Here is a 15,645-nt window from a genome sequence, read left to right as displayed (position 1 = left end):
GAGCCAGATAAACCAGTGGTCTGCCTTGGTATAGAACAGTTTCATATGTTACTGTCTCATTCATCGCCCATTCGATAATGCACTTTAGAAGGAGATTTTCCTAATTCACACAGGAAAATCCAGCTGCAAAAGCACATTGAAAATGCATTATCTAATATGTATGGAATGTGAAGTAGGACAAATACTGTGGTATTGCCCACTGCATCCATTTACACATGATGGAGAAGGCAGCAGTTTGCATTATGTGGATATATTAGTAATCTACCCAGCACAGTGTCCCACTGCACTATCTCAGTTGTACTTTCATTGTAATTAATGGATGTCTTACATTCTCACATTCCTGGCTCCATGTGTCACTCACACACCAAGCCTATTTCCATGCAGTGTAACAACATTTCATGCTGTCACTTTGTTTCTTCTCTTGATGGTGGCTGTCACCTGCGTGACATTAATACAGTGTGCTGGGATGGTTTATGATGCAGGTGAGGCAATACTGCAGAGTGTAATATTACACTCTCTCCTACACATATATTTTGCAGCGCAGCAATTTATAGGATTATCCCACAGATTGCCTTGAACTAATTTATTTATTTTTATTTTATTTTTTTATTTTTATTTATTTATTTAGATTTATATACCGCCCTCCCCGAAGGCTCAGGGCGGTTTACATTAAAACTAGTCAACGATACATGAAACAGTCTGTTTAGTAGATCATCTTCTGTTGCCTGTTTGGGTTTCCTTAAGTTCATAAAGGTTTGGTTGAAGAGTGCAAGTTATTGATTGGGTGGTTAATAGGAGTTTCTATTTTTGGCTGCTGGTGAAAGTTGGAAAGTGAAATTAGCAGCAGGAAACAGGTCAGCACAAAAATGGGGTGTGGTTAGGAAATGGCTGTGGAAACTGAATGTGCTTGTACCACATCTCCTACTATATTTGCTTGTCTGCTGCTTGGGCCCGTTGCTAGTCCTTCTGTTTAGCTATCCTAGGCACCAGAATTAAGTGGCAAAAGCTAAAGAAAGGAAAAGCCAGTAAAATATAGTTTGGGAGTGAAATAGTATGCAAAAGTGTTCATGTAAAATTTCCTGACATGTTGAAGTTGCTGGGGGAGGGGGTGCAGCTCAGAGGGAAACTAAAATATATACAACTCTGTTAGGAAACCTAAATAAATGTATTGCTTTAGAATAAAATACATGATCTATAATTTATTACAGTGGTACTCCATGGTTCACCAAGAACCAGGAGAGCACATTTATGTATTTCCATTCCTGGCATCCCAGGCAAAATTGCAGCTTCACCATTCTTCTAGTAGTAGATGTTTCAAGGTAGGAACAAGCTAGCAACCACAAGCCCTTTCAAGCATGGGCCTCGTCTACTTTCCTGTAATAGGGGCAGGTGCCACATTGGCCAACAGTAATCAAGAAGAGCCATTGTTGACACATCAGAGGGCCACATATGGCTTCCAAGCCACTGGGTATCACGGATGGCATATAGAACCATGCTATTCAATGTTTTTATTATTATAAATGCCTTAGTTTTCTATGACCAAAATGGAGTTTATACACTAGAAACAGAGATAAGTTGTAATGCTCATCAGAAAAGAACAAGCAGAAATCCACAAGTAAAAAAGGCCCTTAAGAAGATGGCAATTATTTGTAGATTGTGTTCTATATGTCTACAGTATCCTTTAATGCTGTAGATTGCCTTATCTAGAAAGCATCATGCTGCATATACTGAACAAATAAACTCTTATCTTCAGAAGCATTCCACTCATTCCAAAATAGAAAACATTTACAGGAGTGTTTTTCAGTTCTCCCTGAATGTCTGGTTTTTCCACTGAAAGAATAGAAGAATGTCTGGTATGGAGGAGGAATGGACTGAGCCTTTTCTTCTGTATGTGAAGGGTATGGAACATGGAAATTCAGTGTATCTAGATTAGTTGCACCCCCCCCCCCCGGGATTGACTACTTCTTCTAAGGAGAAACCACCAAAAAGGATATCCAGATTTCTGTACTTGAAACTCATGCTATAATAACAATTTTATAACACTTATATTTGAATTAAAGTTAAACAGGATATATAAATAAGAATTTAAAATACATAACAACTTACTCTTCTGGCTTTTAATAACTAATATGCTAATATATATATTTCCAATCCATAAGAAAAGAGTATTTCTTCTAAAATTATTTAACTAGGAAGCCGGTACCTCCAATCCTATTCCGTAATTTGTACTATTCAGTTCAGAAGATATTTCTTCTAATGACGTGCCTGTGCTGGAATTATGGGCTGGCCTCCAGAGACAGACGATATTCATGTACAGTGGAGCTTTCTTCTGAATGACATAGGCATTTCCTACAAACACAAAACAACAGTTCTTGGTATTAAAGAAAACACTTTCGAAAATTGAGTTGTGAGGATCATGGGGGTTGTGGAGGTCTTTTATGATCTGGAGAAAAGAAAGCTTTTGTGTAGGCATAAGGGGACGTCAGACCCCAATATGTCTGCCTACGTGGAGGAATTAAGAACATAAGAAAAGCAATGTTGGATCCAGCACTCTGTCACATGGTGGCCAAAACCCAAGTGGCATCAGCAGGTCCCTCAGTAGGGCCAAAACTCCAGAACAGGGGTAGTCAAACTGCGGCCCTCCAGATATCCATGGACTACAATTCCCATGAGCCCCTACCAGCAAATCCTGGCAGGGGCTCATGGTAATTGTAGTCCATGGACATCTGGAGGGCCGCAGTTTGACTACCCCTGCTCCAGAAGGTCTCCCTCTGTTGCCCCCCAAGAACAAAGAATATAGAGCAGCACTTCCCCAGTGTCCCACCTATATGCTGTGGCTAACAGCCACTGATGGTCCTTTGCGCCATATATTTGTCCAATCTCCTCTTGAAGCTGTTCACTTCTTGTGGCATTGAATTCCACATGTTAATTACTCTTTGGGTGAAGAAGTATCTGTTGTAAACTTACTGCTAATTAAACTCGTTGAGTGCCCATGAGTCTCGTATAGTGAGGAATGGAGAAAATAACTCTTCTCTGCCGTCTCAATCCAATGCATACCTTTGTAAACCTCTGTCATGCCACCCTCTCGTAATTTCTCCAAGCTAAAGAGCCCTAGCTAGCTTAATCTTTCTTGTTAGAGAAGGTACTCCATCATTTTGGTTGCCCTTTCTATGCACTTTTCCCAATGCTATAATACCTTTTTTGAGGTGCGGAAACCAGAACTGTACACAGTATTTCAAATGAGGCCTCACCACAGATTTTTCCAGGAGCATTATGATATTGGCTGACTTGTTTTCAGTCCCCTTCATTGTAATCCCCAGCATAGCACTCGCCTTTTTTTTTTTTTGCAATCGCACGCCTTCAGTTAATCGTCTATTATGACTAAAGATCTTGTTCCTGATCAGTCACTATCAGTTTGGATGCTATCAGCATAACAGATTTTGGGCTCTAAAGTGAATCACTTGGCAGTTGTCCCCATTGAACCTCATTTGCGATGTTGATGCCTGCTCACCCAACTTTGACAACTCCCTCTAGAGCTCCTTATAGTCCTTCCTGATAATCACCACCCTGAATAACTTAGTGTTACTTGTAAACTTAGCCACTTCACTGCTTACTCTCAACTCTAAAAGCACCACACCTGGTACCAAATCCTGCAGTACCCCTCTGCTTACCACCTTCCATTGTGAAAACTGCCCATTTGTACTCACTATGTTTCCTGTTAATCAGTTTTTTAATTTACAAGAAGAATTGTTCTCTTATCCCATGACTGCTGAGCTTACTTAAAAGTGTTCTATGAAGAACTTTATAAAAATCTTTCTGAAAATCTAGATAAACAGCATATACTAGGTCATCCTTACCCATACGTTTGTTCACCATCTCCTCCCTTACTCTTTCCATGCTGGTTATTCCTTAGCAGCTTTTGTTCATCAATGTGCCTACTACTATCTTTAATACTGGATCCCGCTGGTATCAATGTTAGACTGACCGGCTTGTAATTTCTCCTCTGGAGCTCTTTTTAAATAGGGGGTTACATCTGTTACCGTCCAATCCTCAGGAATGGAGGCAAATGTTAGTGATAGATTGCATATTTTTATCAAGAGATCCACAAGTTCACATTTGAACTCTTTCAGAACTCTTGGATATATGCTATCTGGTCCTGGGGATTTGTAAATTTTTAATTTGTTATGACCTCAACTCAGGTCTTTTGACACCTCTCCTGAAATCGGTAGTTCTGGCGTGGGCACGTGTCTCTCATCTTCTTTAGTAAAGGCAGAGGCAAAAGATGTATTCAGCTGGCCAGCCATTTCCCAATCACCCTTTAGTAATCCTTTTACCTCTTGGTGATCCAAGGGCTGGTTTTCTGCTTTTACTGTATTTGAAGAAAGTTTTAATCTTGGCCATGTTCTTTGCACTATGTTCCTCATAGTCTGTTTTTGCCTGTCTGATCACCGGCATGCATTTTATATCCCAAAGCCTGTACTCCCTTTCATTTACTTTACATAAAGGAATTCTTACCTGTTATGTCTTTCATTACTTTGTTCATTAACCAAGTAAGCCTTTTTAAATTACTTATTTATACATTTCTTAACCTGTGGCGTACCTTGTGTCTGAGCTTCCAGTATAGTAGTTTAAGTAATTTCCAAGCTAAGCTGAAGTTTTAAGATTAAGTAGTTTCCAGTCTCACCTTTCCTTTAAGTTTTTTCTTTACAAACCACCTGCATATGAGCAGTTAGCTCTTCTAAAGTTAAATGTTGCTTTGGTCTTTGGGGGCAGTTCCCTATTTACATAAATGCTGGATGTAATTTCATTAAGGTCACTGTTCCCCCCTGATGCTATCACGTTTACATCTCTCACCAGGTCTTGAGCATTACTTAGGATTGCCTCCTCCCTGGTAGGTTCTGTGACCATCTGCTCCATGGCACAGTCATTGAAATTATCTAGAAACCTGATCTCTTTCTTCTGATTGGAACACATTTTAATCCAATCAGTGTGTGGGTAGATTAAATCACCTATTATCACACTGTTATTTCATCTAGTGGCTTTCCTTAATTCTTTTGCTTTTTAAAATCATCCTCTAGCATTTGATCAGACGGCTAGTATGAGTAGCACCAGAATGAATGAAGCGACTGGGCCAAAGCCGAAAGGACGCTCAGTTGTGGAGGTAACTGGTGGCGAAAAGACAGTCCGATGCTGTAAAGACTTTTTTTTACTTAAATAGACTCCGGGAAATGGTAGAGGACAGGAAGGCCTGGAGGATCATTGTCCTTGGAGTCGCAATGGGTTAAGCCTCCTTTTGGGCCCACTTTTTCCACCTATAGGTTTTCTGTAAGCAAACCTATTTCTCTTTACATTCTCAGTTTTCCTGAACCGTATGCCCTCTCTGGTGCACAGAGGCACTCCACTTCTGACTCTTCCCTCCCTATCCTTCCAATATAATATATATCCAGTCATCACTATCTCACTGATTATCCTCATCCCGCCAAGTTTCTGTGTTCTCCTCTGATATTAAGCTTTCCAGCTCCCCCATTTTACCTTTACACTTCTAGCATTTTGCATATAAACATCTATAATTCCCCAGACATGTTAGGCTTTGCAATTTTCCTCCTGTGGCCTCTAGACCTTGTTAGGCAGTCAGTATTGTTGGTCAACCTCTGGCCAGTCTTAATGCATTTCTTTCTAGAACAGTAACAGCTACCCCATCATCTCTTTGACCCATTATGCACGGGCCAGAATGCTCGAAGTGACAGCAACAGGGCTTCAGGGAAAGCTTTAAAAATTCCTCTGTTACAAATTGTGAAGAGTGATTCTTCTTCCAAAGTACCAAAACCTATTTTTAATTGTTTAGGCAAGAAAATTAGTTAGACTTGTTCTTAAAATGCAGTAGAACTTTCCATGTGCTTTCAAGTGTCCTAACCCGTTTATGAATGTTTTGAGAACTGGTTGGGGTACATTCATTCTAGTCATTAGATCAGCAGGCTTGTTTAGTTGAAACTCATCCCATATGTAATGCTTGGGTGTATGTAGCAGATTAACATTGGACCTCTTGCTCGTTTTCCAAGGCGTGAATTTCCTGTTTCATAGGGCATAGCTTTTAATATTTTTATACAGGATGGGTGGAAGAATTGGGTTTGGCAATTTTTACGTTTTTTTTTTAAATCCCCAATGATTAAAAAATGCTTGTTCTCTTCTGTATAGGGATCTATGTTTCCCAGGCAAGAAGTTAGCTGGTTTCTGAACAAATCTCAAAGCAGCCACTTAGTTTATAGTCTGATACGAACTCTAGAGTACGTTGGGTATTATGAATTTTCAGAGGCACGGTTCCCGGGCATTCTCTCCTCAGGAAGTAGGTATCCCTTAGATATTCCAGGTGCTTCCTGTTGATTTTGAGGAGACCCAGGGTAGAATTAAATGTTACAAAAACACGCACAATTGCCACTGAAAACAGAAGCTCTTCTGTGGTGCCATAATATCTTTGGCTCTGCTCTCCTTTGCAGCCACATGATGAGACAATGAATCCCAAGGCACAAGTTGCATTCTCCTTAACGTGTTATGGGGGAGCAGGGAAAATACGTGGTTGCATTGTTTGGCAACGCTTGCACGTTTCCCTCACATTTATAATTCTGCCCTAAGACTACAGGATCTTAAATTTACAGTATTTGCTGACGTATAAGACTACTTTCCCCCCCTGAAAAACATGCCTCCAAGTGGGGGGGGTCATCCTATACACAGGGTGCACTTCAGTTGGGATAGACATAGCTGCCCATAGTGGCCTCCCGATGCCCGCCCACCTCATTCTACGTACCATCCAGTATCACGCGGTATCCAGTGTGGCAGCGGCGGGTCATCAGCGTGGCTGCGGTGAGCATCAGCAACGAGACAGGGGTGCCAGCCTTTTTGGCGTGACCGGCCTGTTCTGCTCAGCGGGAAGCAGAAGCGCTCCGGCCCGCCCCTTGTCTACGCAGAGCTCGTACATGCACACTTGTGCGCTAGTGCCGGTCACGGCGAGATGCAGGGGCGGGCCGGAGGCACTGCGGTTGCGTTGCGGCCGTACAATGGTGACAATGACAGGTACTATAATGTAATGTAACAAACTCTATATTTTGAGTGGAAATGTTGGGGGGTCGTCTTATACGCCGGCAAATACGGTAAATGAAGATAAGGAATTTTTGGTACCAAGAGACTAGTTGCTTGTCCCATCCATCTCCACCCAAGTATGGAAGCATTCCCGCAAGTGACAAGCCATGCTCCCAAGTTAACTAGTCCTGAAACCAAAGAGTTAGAATTACATACTACTTGTATCAGATTACATTCACATTATCCTAAATAAAATTAAAAGAATGGATTGTAAGGAATGTGGATATGAGAGCTGAATTAGGTTAGCATACGTGGTGAGATAAAAAACCTACATATATCCTTTTAATTATTTTTTCACAACTGTGAAATTGCCATAATTATTCACCTTGACATTTTTGTTTCTCTAATGTTTTTTGTGAACTACAACTGAACCCAAAAGACTGAGTAGCCTTTTTAGTAAAGGATTATCATATTGCACACTTTTATTTTATCCTTATATCTGTACTTTCATGATCCCTGTTCCATTGTCTGAGGAAGAGTTCATGCACTCAAAAGCTCATGCTTTGAATAAATCTTTGTTGGTCTTAAAGGTGCTATTGGACTCCTGTTTTGCTAAGATATAGTTCAGCTTTTTATAATTTACATGTTGTAAAACATTTTTACACCCTTTCATCTAGAAACTGCTTTCTTTTCGTAGAGATTTCAACTGTTTGCTGTGTATTTTGGCACATATTGAGGCTTTGGGTAGGAGCATCATGGAAAACCATAATTATCTCAGCAATACAAGGGCATCCACAAGGACTGTGAAGCTTGCTTGTTTTCCTAGCTTATAAAAGGACCATATAGCCTTGGCCTCTGAGCCTGGTGCAGGCAGATTGATCCCAGTCTCCTGAGCAAACGTGCCACTTCCTTAATTGGTTTGTTTAATTGCAGTGTACTGTGATGTCTTCATTAGATATGTGAAGCTATGATTTTTTTTAAAAAATTGAAGTGTATCCAGTTTGATAACCAGGTTAGTTTGTAGCAGCAAAATTAAATGGAAATTTAATGGCTCCTTAATGATGATCAGATTTATCCTAGTGTAAGTTTTGATTCACTGATTTTGGAATTTTGTTAATCATTATGGTGGCGCACTGAACTGCTTGTTTGATAATGAAATATTATCAACTAGTAATAAAGCCCGCTGTATGACGAATACAGCGGGCGCTAGATACTTACAGTCTTGCGGGTTGGTATGTGGCGGCGGCCTGACGCGGTGAGAGGCGCAAAGCACCTCTCGCCACGTCAGGCCACCGGGCAGGGAGCCCCCAGCAGCCGCGCTCCGTGCGACTGCCGGGGACTCCCTCGGGCGCCAGCCTGACGCGGCGAGAGGCGCAAAGTGCCTCTCGCTACGTCAGGCCGGGAGCAACTGCGAGCCGCGCAGAGCGCGGCTCGCAGTTGCTGGAGCTGGGAATCAGAGGGACCAATCGGCAGGTGCGAAGCGCCTGCCGATTGGTCCCTCCAATTGTCTGTCCAGAGGAAGGGTCCAATCCGGACCCTTCCTCATCCCGGACACATCCCGCCCCAGAACCCCTTACCACTTTATTTAGTCCGCAGTGCCACAGGCACCGCGGGCAGTGTTTAGATATTTAACTTCCTAGAATGCAAGTATCTTCTTGAAAGTGTTAGGATACACTAGTTGGACATGCCTTCTAATTAGGGTTTCTGCAGGCCCTCTTTATAATTTATATAATAACTAGTAAAAAAGCCCATTGTATTAAGAAGACAATGGGCGCTAGCAGGCGGGGACCAGAGCGAGGGGCAGGCGAGGGACAGAGCGAGGGACAGGCTACCTGAAAGAGGAGGCGGGCAGCGGCTTCTCGACGTCTCGTGTTTTTTGCCGGGGAGTCCCAGGCGTGGTGCGCTGGGCTGCTGCGGGTCCTTTGCTTTTTTTTGTCCTTCTGCGGCTTTCCCGGCGGCTCCATTGTGTTCTGGGGCCATGAGGGCAGGGAGCCCCCAGCAGCCGCGCTGTGCGCGGCTGCCGGGGCTCCCAGGGTGGCGACTTCAAGCAGCGAGAGGCTGCTCCTGGGGGTTTTTTGTTCTTCTGCGGCTTCTCGGTGGCGCGGCGGCTCCCTCGGCGGCGTGATTCAGGCGGCGGCTCCCTCGGCGGAGGCTCCTTCGGCTGGTGGCCTGACATCAGGCTGCCGGCTAGGGAGCCCCCGGCAGTCGCGCGGCGCTCCCTTGGGCGGCGGCGTGACTCAGGCACGGCTCGCAGTTCCTGGGGCTGGGAATCGGAGGGACCAATCGGCAGGCGCAAAGCGCCTGCCGATTGGTCCCTCCGATTGTCTGTCATGAGGAAGGGTCCAATCTGGACCCTTCCTCATCCCGGCTCGTCCCGCCCCAGAACCCCTTACTGTTTTATTTAGTCCGTGGCGCCCTTGGCGCCACGGGCGGTTTACAGATGTCCATTTATATAGCAACAATTGGGAAAGTGTTTGCCGTTAATTACTAATGTGCACAGTTTTATTTTTCCAATGTTTTTGTGAACTGCAGCTGAACTCAAAAGGACTGATTGGCTGTTTTGGCAAAGAATTGTCATATGGCATCATATGGCTTAATTTGGATATTGTCAAACAGTTTACTAATTTGCCATAATTTGCTTGTGCCTTATCTCGCCATAGTTATGATGGTTGTTCATTTAGTCTGAGGAAGAGTGCTTGCACTTGAAAGCTCATGCTTTGAATAAATCTTTGTCGGTCTTAAAGATGCCACTGGACTCTATTTTTGTTGTGCTACTTCAGACCAACTCGGCTACCCATTTGAATCTATCCTTTTAAGAGCAGTATAAGAGAAGAAATCAGTCCCTGTATGCAGTGACCCCATCTGTTGAATTCCTGGCTGAGGTGATATTTGAAGCAGAGCCTTAGTGTTGCAGACTCATAGGTGCTATGCTACACCTGTTCTCTGTTTAGGATTTTGTTGGCTAATTGACATGCTAAATATTTACTTTAGAGACTTATCTTTCCTATTTTAGATGGGTGACAAGTGCTTTATTCCACTCCCAGAGATTCCCTGCTGTGCTCAAAGCAGAAAGTGGTAGCTAGAAACTGATTGACTCCCCCTTCCCACTCCTTCTTTTTCAGATCCAGACCTTCAATGTTGAAGCACCTTGCCAGACTGTAGAAGATTTAACTAATGGAGTGGTGATGGCCCAAGTACTTCAAAAGATGTAAGAAAACATTTTTAAAAATCACTGTAGATGTGAGCTATTCAGATATTTAATTTTTTGGTATCCAGTTGGTGTAGACGTGCTATATTGTGCTGTTGCCCTAAACACTTTTACTGCTGACGTAGAATTTGTTGACAGAAATATTTGTTGGAATGTTGGACTTCTTTTTTCAAATCCACAAAGCAATTGCATGTATCTTTTTTCCTGGACAAATATGTAATTTGAGCGAAAGTATATCCCAGTATCCAACTTTAACGTGATGGTTAAAATAAAGAAAGATTTGACATGTTTATTAGTTTATTAACATTAAACTGTTCAGTTGTAAGTTGCAATGTTTGGTTATCTCTTTGTTATTATTATTATTTATTGATAGAGTCCCATCAATGTATTGGTACTTTATAGAATAATATATATAAGTAAAAGAGTCTCCCACATCAAAAGCACAAGGGTGGAAGGCAACGAGTGTCATTGCTCCTGCGCAACGGCCCTGCCTCCTTGTCATGGGAAGAGCTCCTGCCAGTTGTCTGCTCTGACTTGCTGCCTCACCCTCCCTGTTCTGCTGGAGCAGGGCTACGAAGCCGAAGTATGAGGGGGCTCCTATGCAGTGGCTACGTCATGTGCCCGAGCCTCCTAGAATGAGAAGATCTCGTGGGGGCCCTCCATCCCAGTTCACTATGTGACCCTCCTTGGTCTGCATGATCAAGGACTCAAGGACAGAGGGTAGACATCTCCTCCAGAGCCTGTCACCCCACTTGGTGAACTCACTCATCCTCCTGAGTATGGGCCCTTCTGCCCTCCCTCTCTTCTATGGCCCATTGCTGCTAGTACCAAATAAAAATAGGTTACATGTTCAGTGAATCTTGCAGTAGTGGGGTAAATCGTATGGCTAATGTGACCAATAAAGTCTCTATATTTCTGTTCTTTTGCATTTGTTGTGACTTTGTTTATTGTAGCAGATGTAAATTACCCTGTCGCCATATTCTGCATCAGCCTCTCGGCATCATGGCTATATCAAGGCAGTGTTGGAGAGAGTGTTGTTGTTTTTGTAGTGTGCATGTGTAAGACAGTAGGGCTCTGTTTCCTGCAGTGTTGTCTAGCATCTTTCATGAACCTAGACTTGACTAAATAGAATTCCTGCAGGATTATAGATTTCATTGATTTGAAACATCCATACACTCATCTTTCTTTTAACCCAGTCAGGAGGAGTTTTACTTTGTTTTATGTGATTTTTAATGTGCTTTCCTGATTCTTCCTGCCATGTATTAATGTATGAGTACTCTAGCAATTATCTTATGCTTACATGCAGTATTGTGGGGTTGGGCTTTCATGTTGCTAGTAGAAAGAACCATTTGACTAATAAACCCAGCTGCAACTTGTAGGCAGGCCCTGTTTCCCATAACAGAGCTTCCTCAGTCAATCTGACCACAGGCCAGTACATACAAATAGGGGTAGTCCTATACCCAATGGTTTTCTACACATTCCCTCAATTTGCTGAGAATTGTGTAGTATATAATTCTTGCATCAAGTACAAAATGTTTATTTGCAAACACTGGAATGTTACTTCGATTAATCACAAATGAAAGTAGGATAAAGTCTTTCTCTAAAGCAGCCTTTCTCAATCATTTCACCATTGATAAACTCTGAAACATTTTCTAGACTTCAAGAAATCCCGAAAGTGATGTCAGCAGGCTACACCTCCCTGCTCTGCCCCTGAAGTCACATGTCACCAGAAGTGACATCACCCAGACACTTCCACTGACTGTGACATCACACTCCATTCCCCACTCCCCCAGTGCCAGAAACAGCCTAGTTGTCTAATCTGCTGGGCTAGGAATAGAGTTGGGGCAGGCATCTGCCACTCCATCACCCCCAATGCAATTAAATTAAAATGAGAGTACTTTCCTCTCTGTACTCCAGTCACTACAACATGCAACAAGCCCCGGCAAACAAGGATTTTTATGACCAAGAGCCCTCCCCCTTTCCACCTTCTCCAGGACCACCATTGGACATTTTGGGAAGGGATCAGTGGGTTGATAGTACCATATATCAGTGGTCCCCAACCTTTCCGAGGCTGGGGACCGGCAGGGCATCAGGCCGCGCCCCCGCGGACCGCGCCCGTGCGGGCCACGCCCGCGGATCGGGCCGCGCCCGCGCCCACGCCGCGCCCACGGATCGGGCCGCACCGAGCCGCGCCCGCGGGCCGCGCCCGGGCCGCGCCCACGGATCGGGCCGCGCCCATGGGCCGCGCCCGCGGATCGGGCCGCACCCGAGCCGCGCCCGCAGGCCGCGCCCGGGCCGCGCCCACGGATCGGGCCGCGCCCATGGGCCGCGCCCGCGGATCGGGCCGAGCGGGCGTGGCCCGCACAGGTGCGGCCCGGCCCTGATTCCCTCTCCCCGCCTCCCGCAGTAAGAAGCTTCCCGGGCCGCAAGCTTGCGGCCTGGGAAGTTTTTTACTGCGGGGGCGGGGCGGGGCGAGGGAGCCGCGGCCCGGTGCCATGGCCTTTGCGGCCCGGCACCGGGCCGCGGCCCGCAGGTTGGGGACCACTGCCATATATGATCATATCACCTGATAATTAAATAATAATAATTAACTGCCACCCAATTGGCAAAACTCTTCTGGGGCTGTCAGGAAACCCCAGGGTTTCACAAAACCCCTGTTGAGAAAGCCTGCTCTAAAGTGATGAAATCATTTTGGGTTTAGTTATTAGACTACTTCTTCTGTTTTCGGTTTCAGTCATCCTTTTATTTGGCACTGAAAATCAAGCTGTACTTCAAAAACTGTCTCATTGATGACTTTGAATGCTATGACAAATTCAGAAGATAAATCTTTCAGTTAGTTTACAGAGCAGAACGTGAATTAAGGTCTTTCTGTTTAGTGCAGATCAAGTCACAAACTTTGAATTATGTGATAATGATAAAGGGTCAGGGTTCCCTGTGATAAATATAATTTATATTGAGAATGTGCAGGTTCTGTTTGTTACAGAGCCTCAAGTGGGAAAAGCCACCAGCCGTCAGTATATACATCTTATTTATGTATGTGACTCTACCTGTGGCTTCATTTCATGACTGGCATATGAAATAGTGGTTGGTATAGCATTGTTCACTGATATTGTTCAGTAGATGGACAATATTTTTGTTAATCTTGGGTATATTGACCAACTTTTAAATGCCTGTCTTTTTACATTTTCTAACTGAAACAGTTATGTAAAGATATCTGTGGAGCTCTTGGATGTTGTACAAACTTACCTACTCAGGTCGTTTCCATACAATTATCATGTTGCTTGTTGGGAATCCAGCTCTGTACTGGAACTTATGGAGACCCTCTGTATTCCTAAATAATGTTTTATAGTCAACTGATCAAAGGGTTATGTTCCAGAATTTGTAGGCCAGCTTCAAAATATGTTGAGTCAGTGCGGCAAAAGAAAAAATGAAAAGATACATGTCTCAATATCGTATTTGAGTTTGAGGAGCAGCATGTATAGCTTCTGCAGGATAAGAAAGTATTTCGTAAGGCCAGTATTACAAGCGTCACCCTTTACACTAATATCTATGGATGTATGCATGATGCAAGCATGTCTGCCAAGTCATAAGAATTGTTATCTCATGGGAGAATCCATCAAAGTGAAGGATTTAAGGATTTAAAGTTACACACCCATCCATTATAGCGAAAGAATAAGTGAGAGTACTACAATGCTTATGAAATCTCTTTTTATATTCCTATGAAATGCCCATACTGTTGATTTAAATAGCGGCTGGCACTATGTAAATTGAGACTAGATATTAATCAGTTAATCTGATAGGGCTAATCCGGTTAGTTCCAAAGACCTAATTTCTCCCACAGAATTGCAAGTTAATTCTTAGACTTTGGTACGGCTGAAACCTAGTGCCTTAATGTTAATGATTATTATACTAGTAAGCAAGCCCGCTGTAATCACAATACAGCGGGCGCTAGGCAAGGGAGCCCCCGCCAGCCACGCGCAGCGCTACGCGCGGCTCACAGTTGCTCCCTTGTCGGCAGGGCGGGAATCGGAGAGGTCAATCGGAGTTTTAAAAACCCTACAGTTTTAGAGTATAAAGTTATTTTGTTTCCGTTCAATTGACGTATCTTGTTGCTTTATTTTTTTAACCACCTCTTGAAACATTACTTTCATTGATTTGAAATTGATGGATAGTGAGAAAGTTGTATTAGTCTCTGAATAACTTCCTTGATGGCCACAGAGATTAGATCTTCTAATAGATCTTCTAATTAGATCTTCTTAGATGCAAGAGAGCTAACAAACTGGTCTTGAATTCTCACACAGCAAAATGGGTCCAAAATAGCAACTGGCTTTATTCAGAGCTCTGCATTCCCATAAATCCTATAACAGAAAACAGTGTTTACCCCCCATTGTGATTTTCAAAACTAGTAAGCTAAAATGCATCCAGATAACTATTTATTCTCGTACTTCAATTCAAGTGTTACAGAAAAGATTGTTGCAGGTCCAGTGTAAAAATGGAAGCAGAGGAAGGTGACTGTGGGGGGGGGGGACATTCCATGCGTCTTGATCAGCTGTATGGTTTCCATTTTATCTCAAAAAACAAACAAACCCAAAAAAACACAAACTGTTGCACACATTTTAGAAAGCATAACAGCAGGAAGGTAGGTGTCAGGCCACTAATTCCTGAACAGTGTTCCTGGCAGGGCATGCTAGGACGCCAAGAGGAATAAATTAAGAAGTGCTTCTCTGCCTGCGATGTCCATCTGTCCACAAAGAAAAGCTGCCTGCATTTCTGCATAAATCGCTACTCTTGTTAACTATAGCAACAAGGCCAAGGTGAGAAGGAGAACAGTAAATAACGTGATCGGATAAAATTTATATAATATAAAAAAGAGAAGCTAGATTTCTTGGTAATGGTCCATAAAGACGTCAGCAATTGAAAGAGAAAAAGAATCTCCCAGAAGTTGTCTCTCAGTGCAGTGGGGTGGGGGAGGAGGATCCACCCAGGAGGTAGATCCTAACTTGTTCCTTACTTGCAAGAGGTCAGATGTAGGCAATAGAGTTTGCCAGCTCTGGTTTAAGAAATACCTGGAGATTTTGGGATTAGAGCATGAGGAGGGTGGGGCTTGGAGACTTCAATGAGATTTAATACAGAGTCCACTCTCCTTTCTGTATTTTCTGTGGGGAATCTCCGTCTCCAGCCATGGCAGCCACTGGAGAGCACCAAAGATGAGCCAGCGGCAGAGTGGCAGGGCAGCCCCCGAGGCGGCAGCAGCAGGGGAGGAGGACGAGGAGGAGCCGCAGCCTGGTACCATGGACCGGTACCGGTCACTGACCTGGGGGTTGGGGACTGCTGCTGTAAAGGACATGGCTTACAAGCTGGCT

At 43.7% G+C, this 15,645-nt stretch overlaps 1 protein-coding gene across 1 annotated transcript in view; it reads left to right on the top strand.

Annotated features, from left to right (window-relative positions):
- HOOK3 (hook microtubule tethering protein 3) overlaps window positions 1-15,645 on the top strand; it is a 67,774-nt gene that overhangs the window by 2,912 nt on the left and 49,217 nt on the right. The window contains exon 2 of the mRNA XM_077345439.1: window positions 10,197-10,282. Coding sequence (XP_077201554.1) covers window positions 10,197-10,282 — 86 coding nt within the window. The remainder of the gene's footprint in view (window positions 1-10,196; window positions 10,283-15,645) is intronic.

This window comes from Paroedura picta, chromosome 7, assembly GCF_049243985.1.
Source record: "Paroedura picta isolate Pp20150507F chromosome 7, Ppicta_v3.0, whole genome shotgun sequence".
In the NCBI taxonomy this organism is placed as follows: domain Eukaryota; kingdom Metazoa; phylum Chordata; class Lepidosauria; order Squamata; family Gekkonidae; genus Paroedura; species Paroedura picta.
Note: the sequence above shows the minus strand (reverse complement) of the source record. Positions and strands in the feature narration are given on the sequence as shown.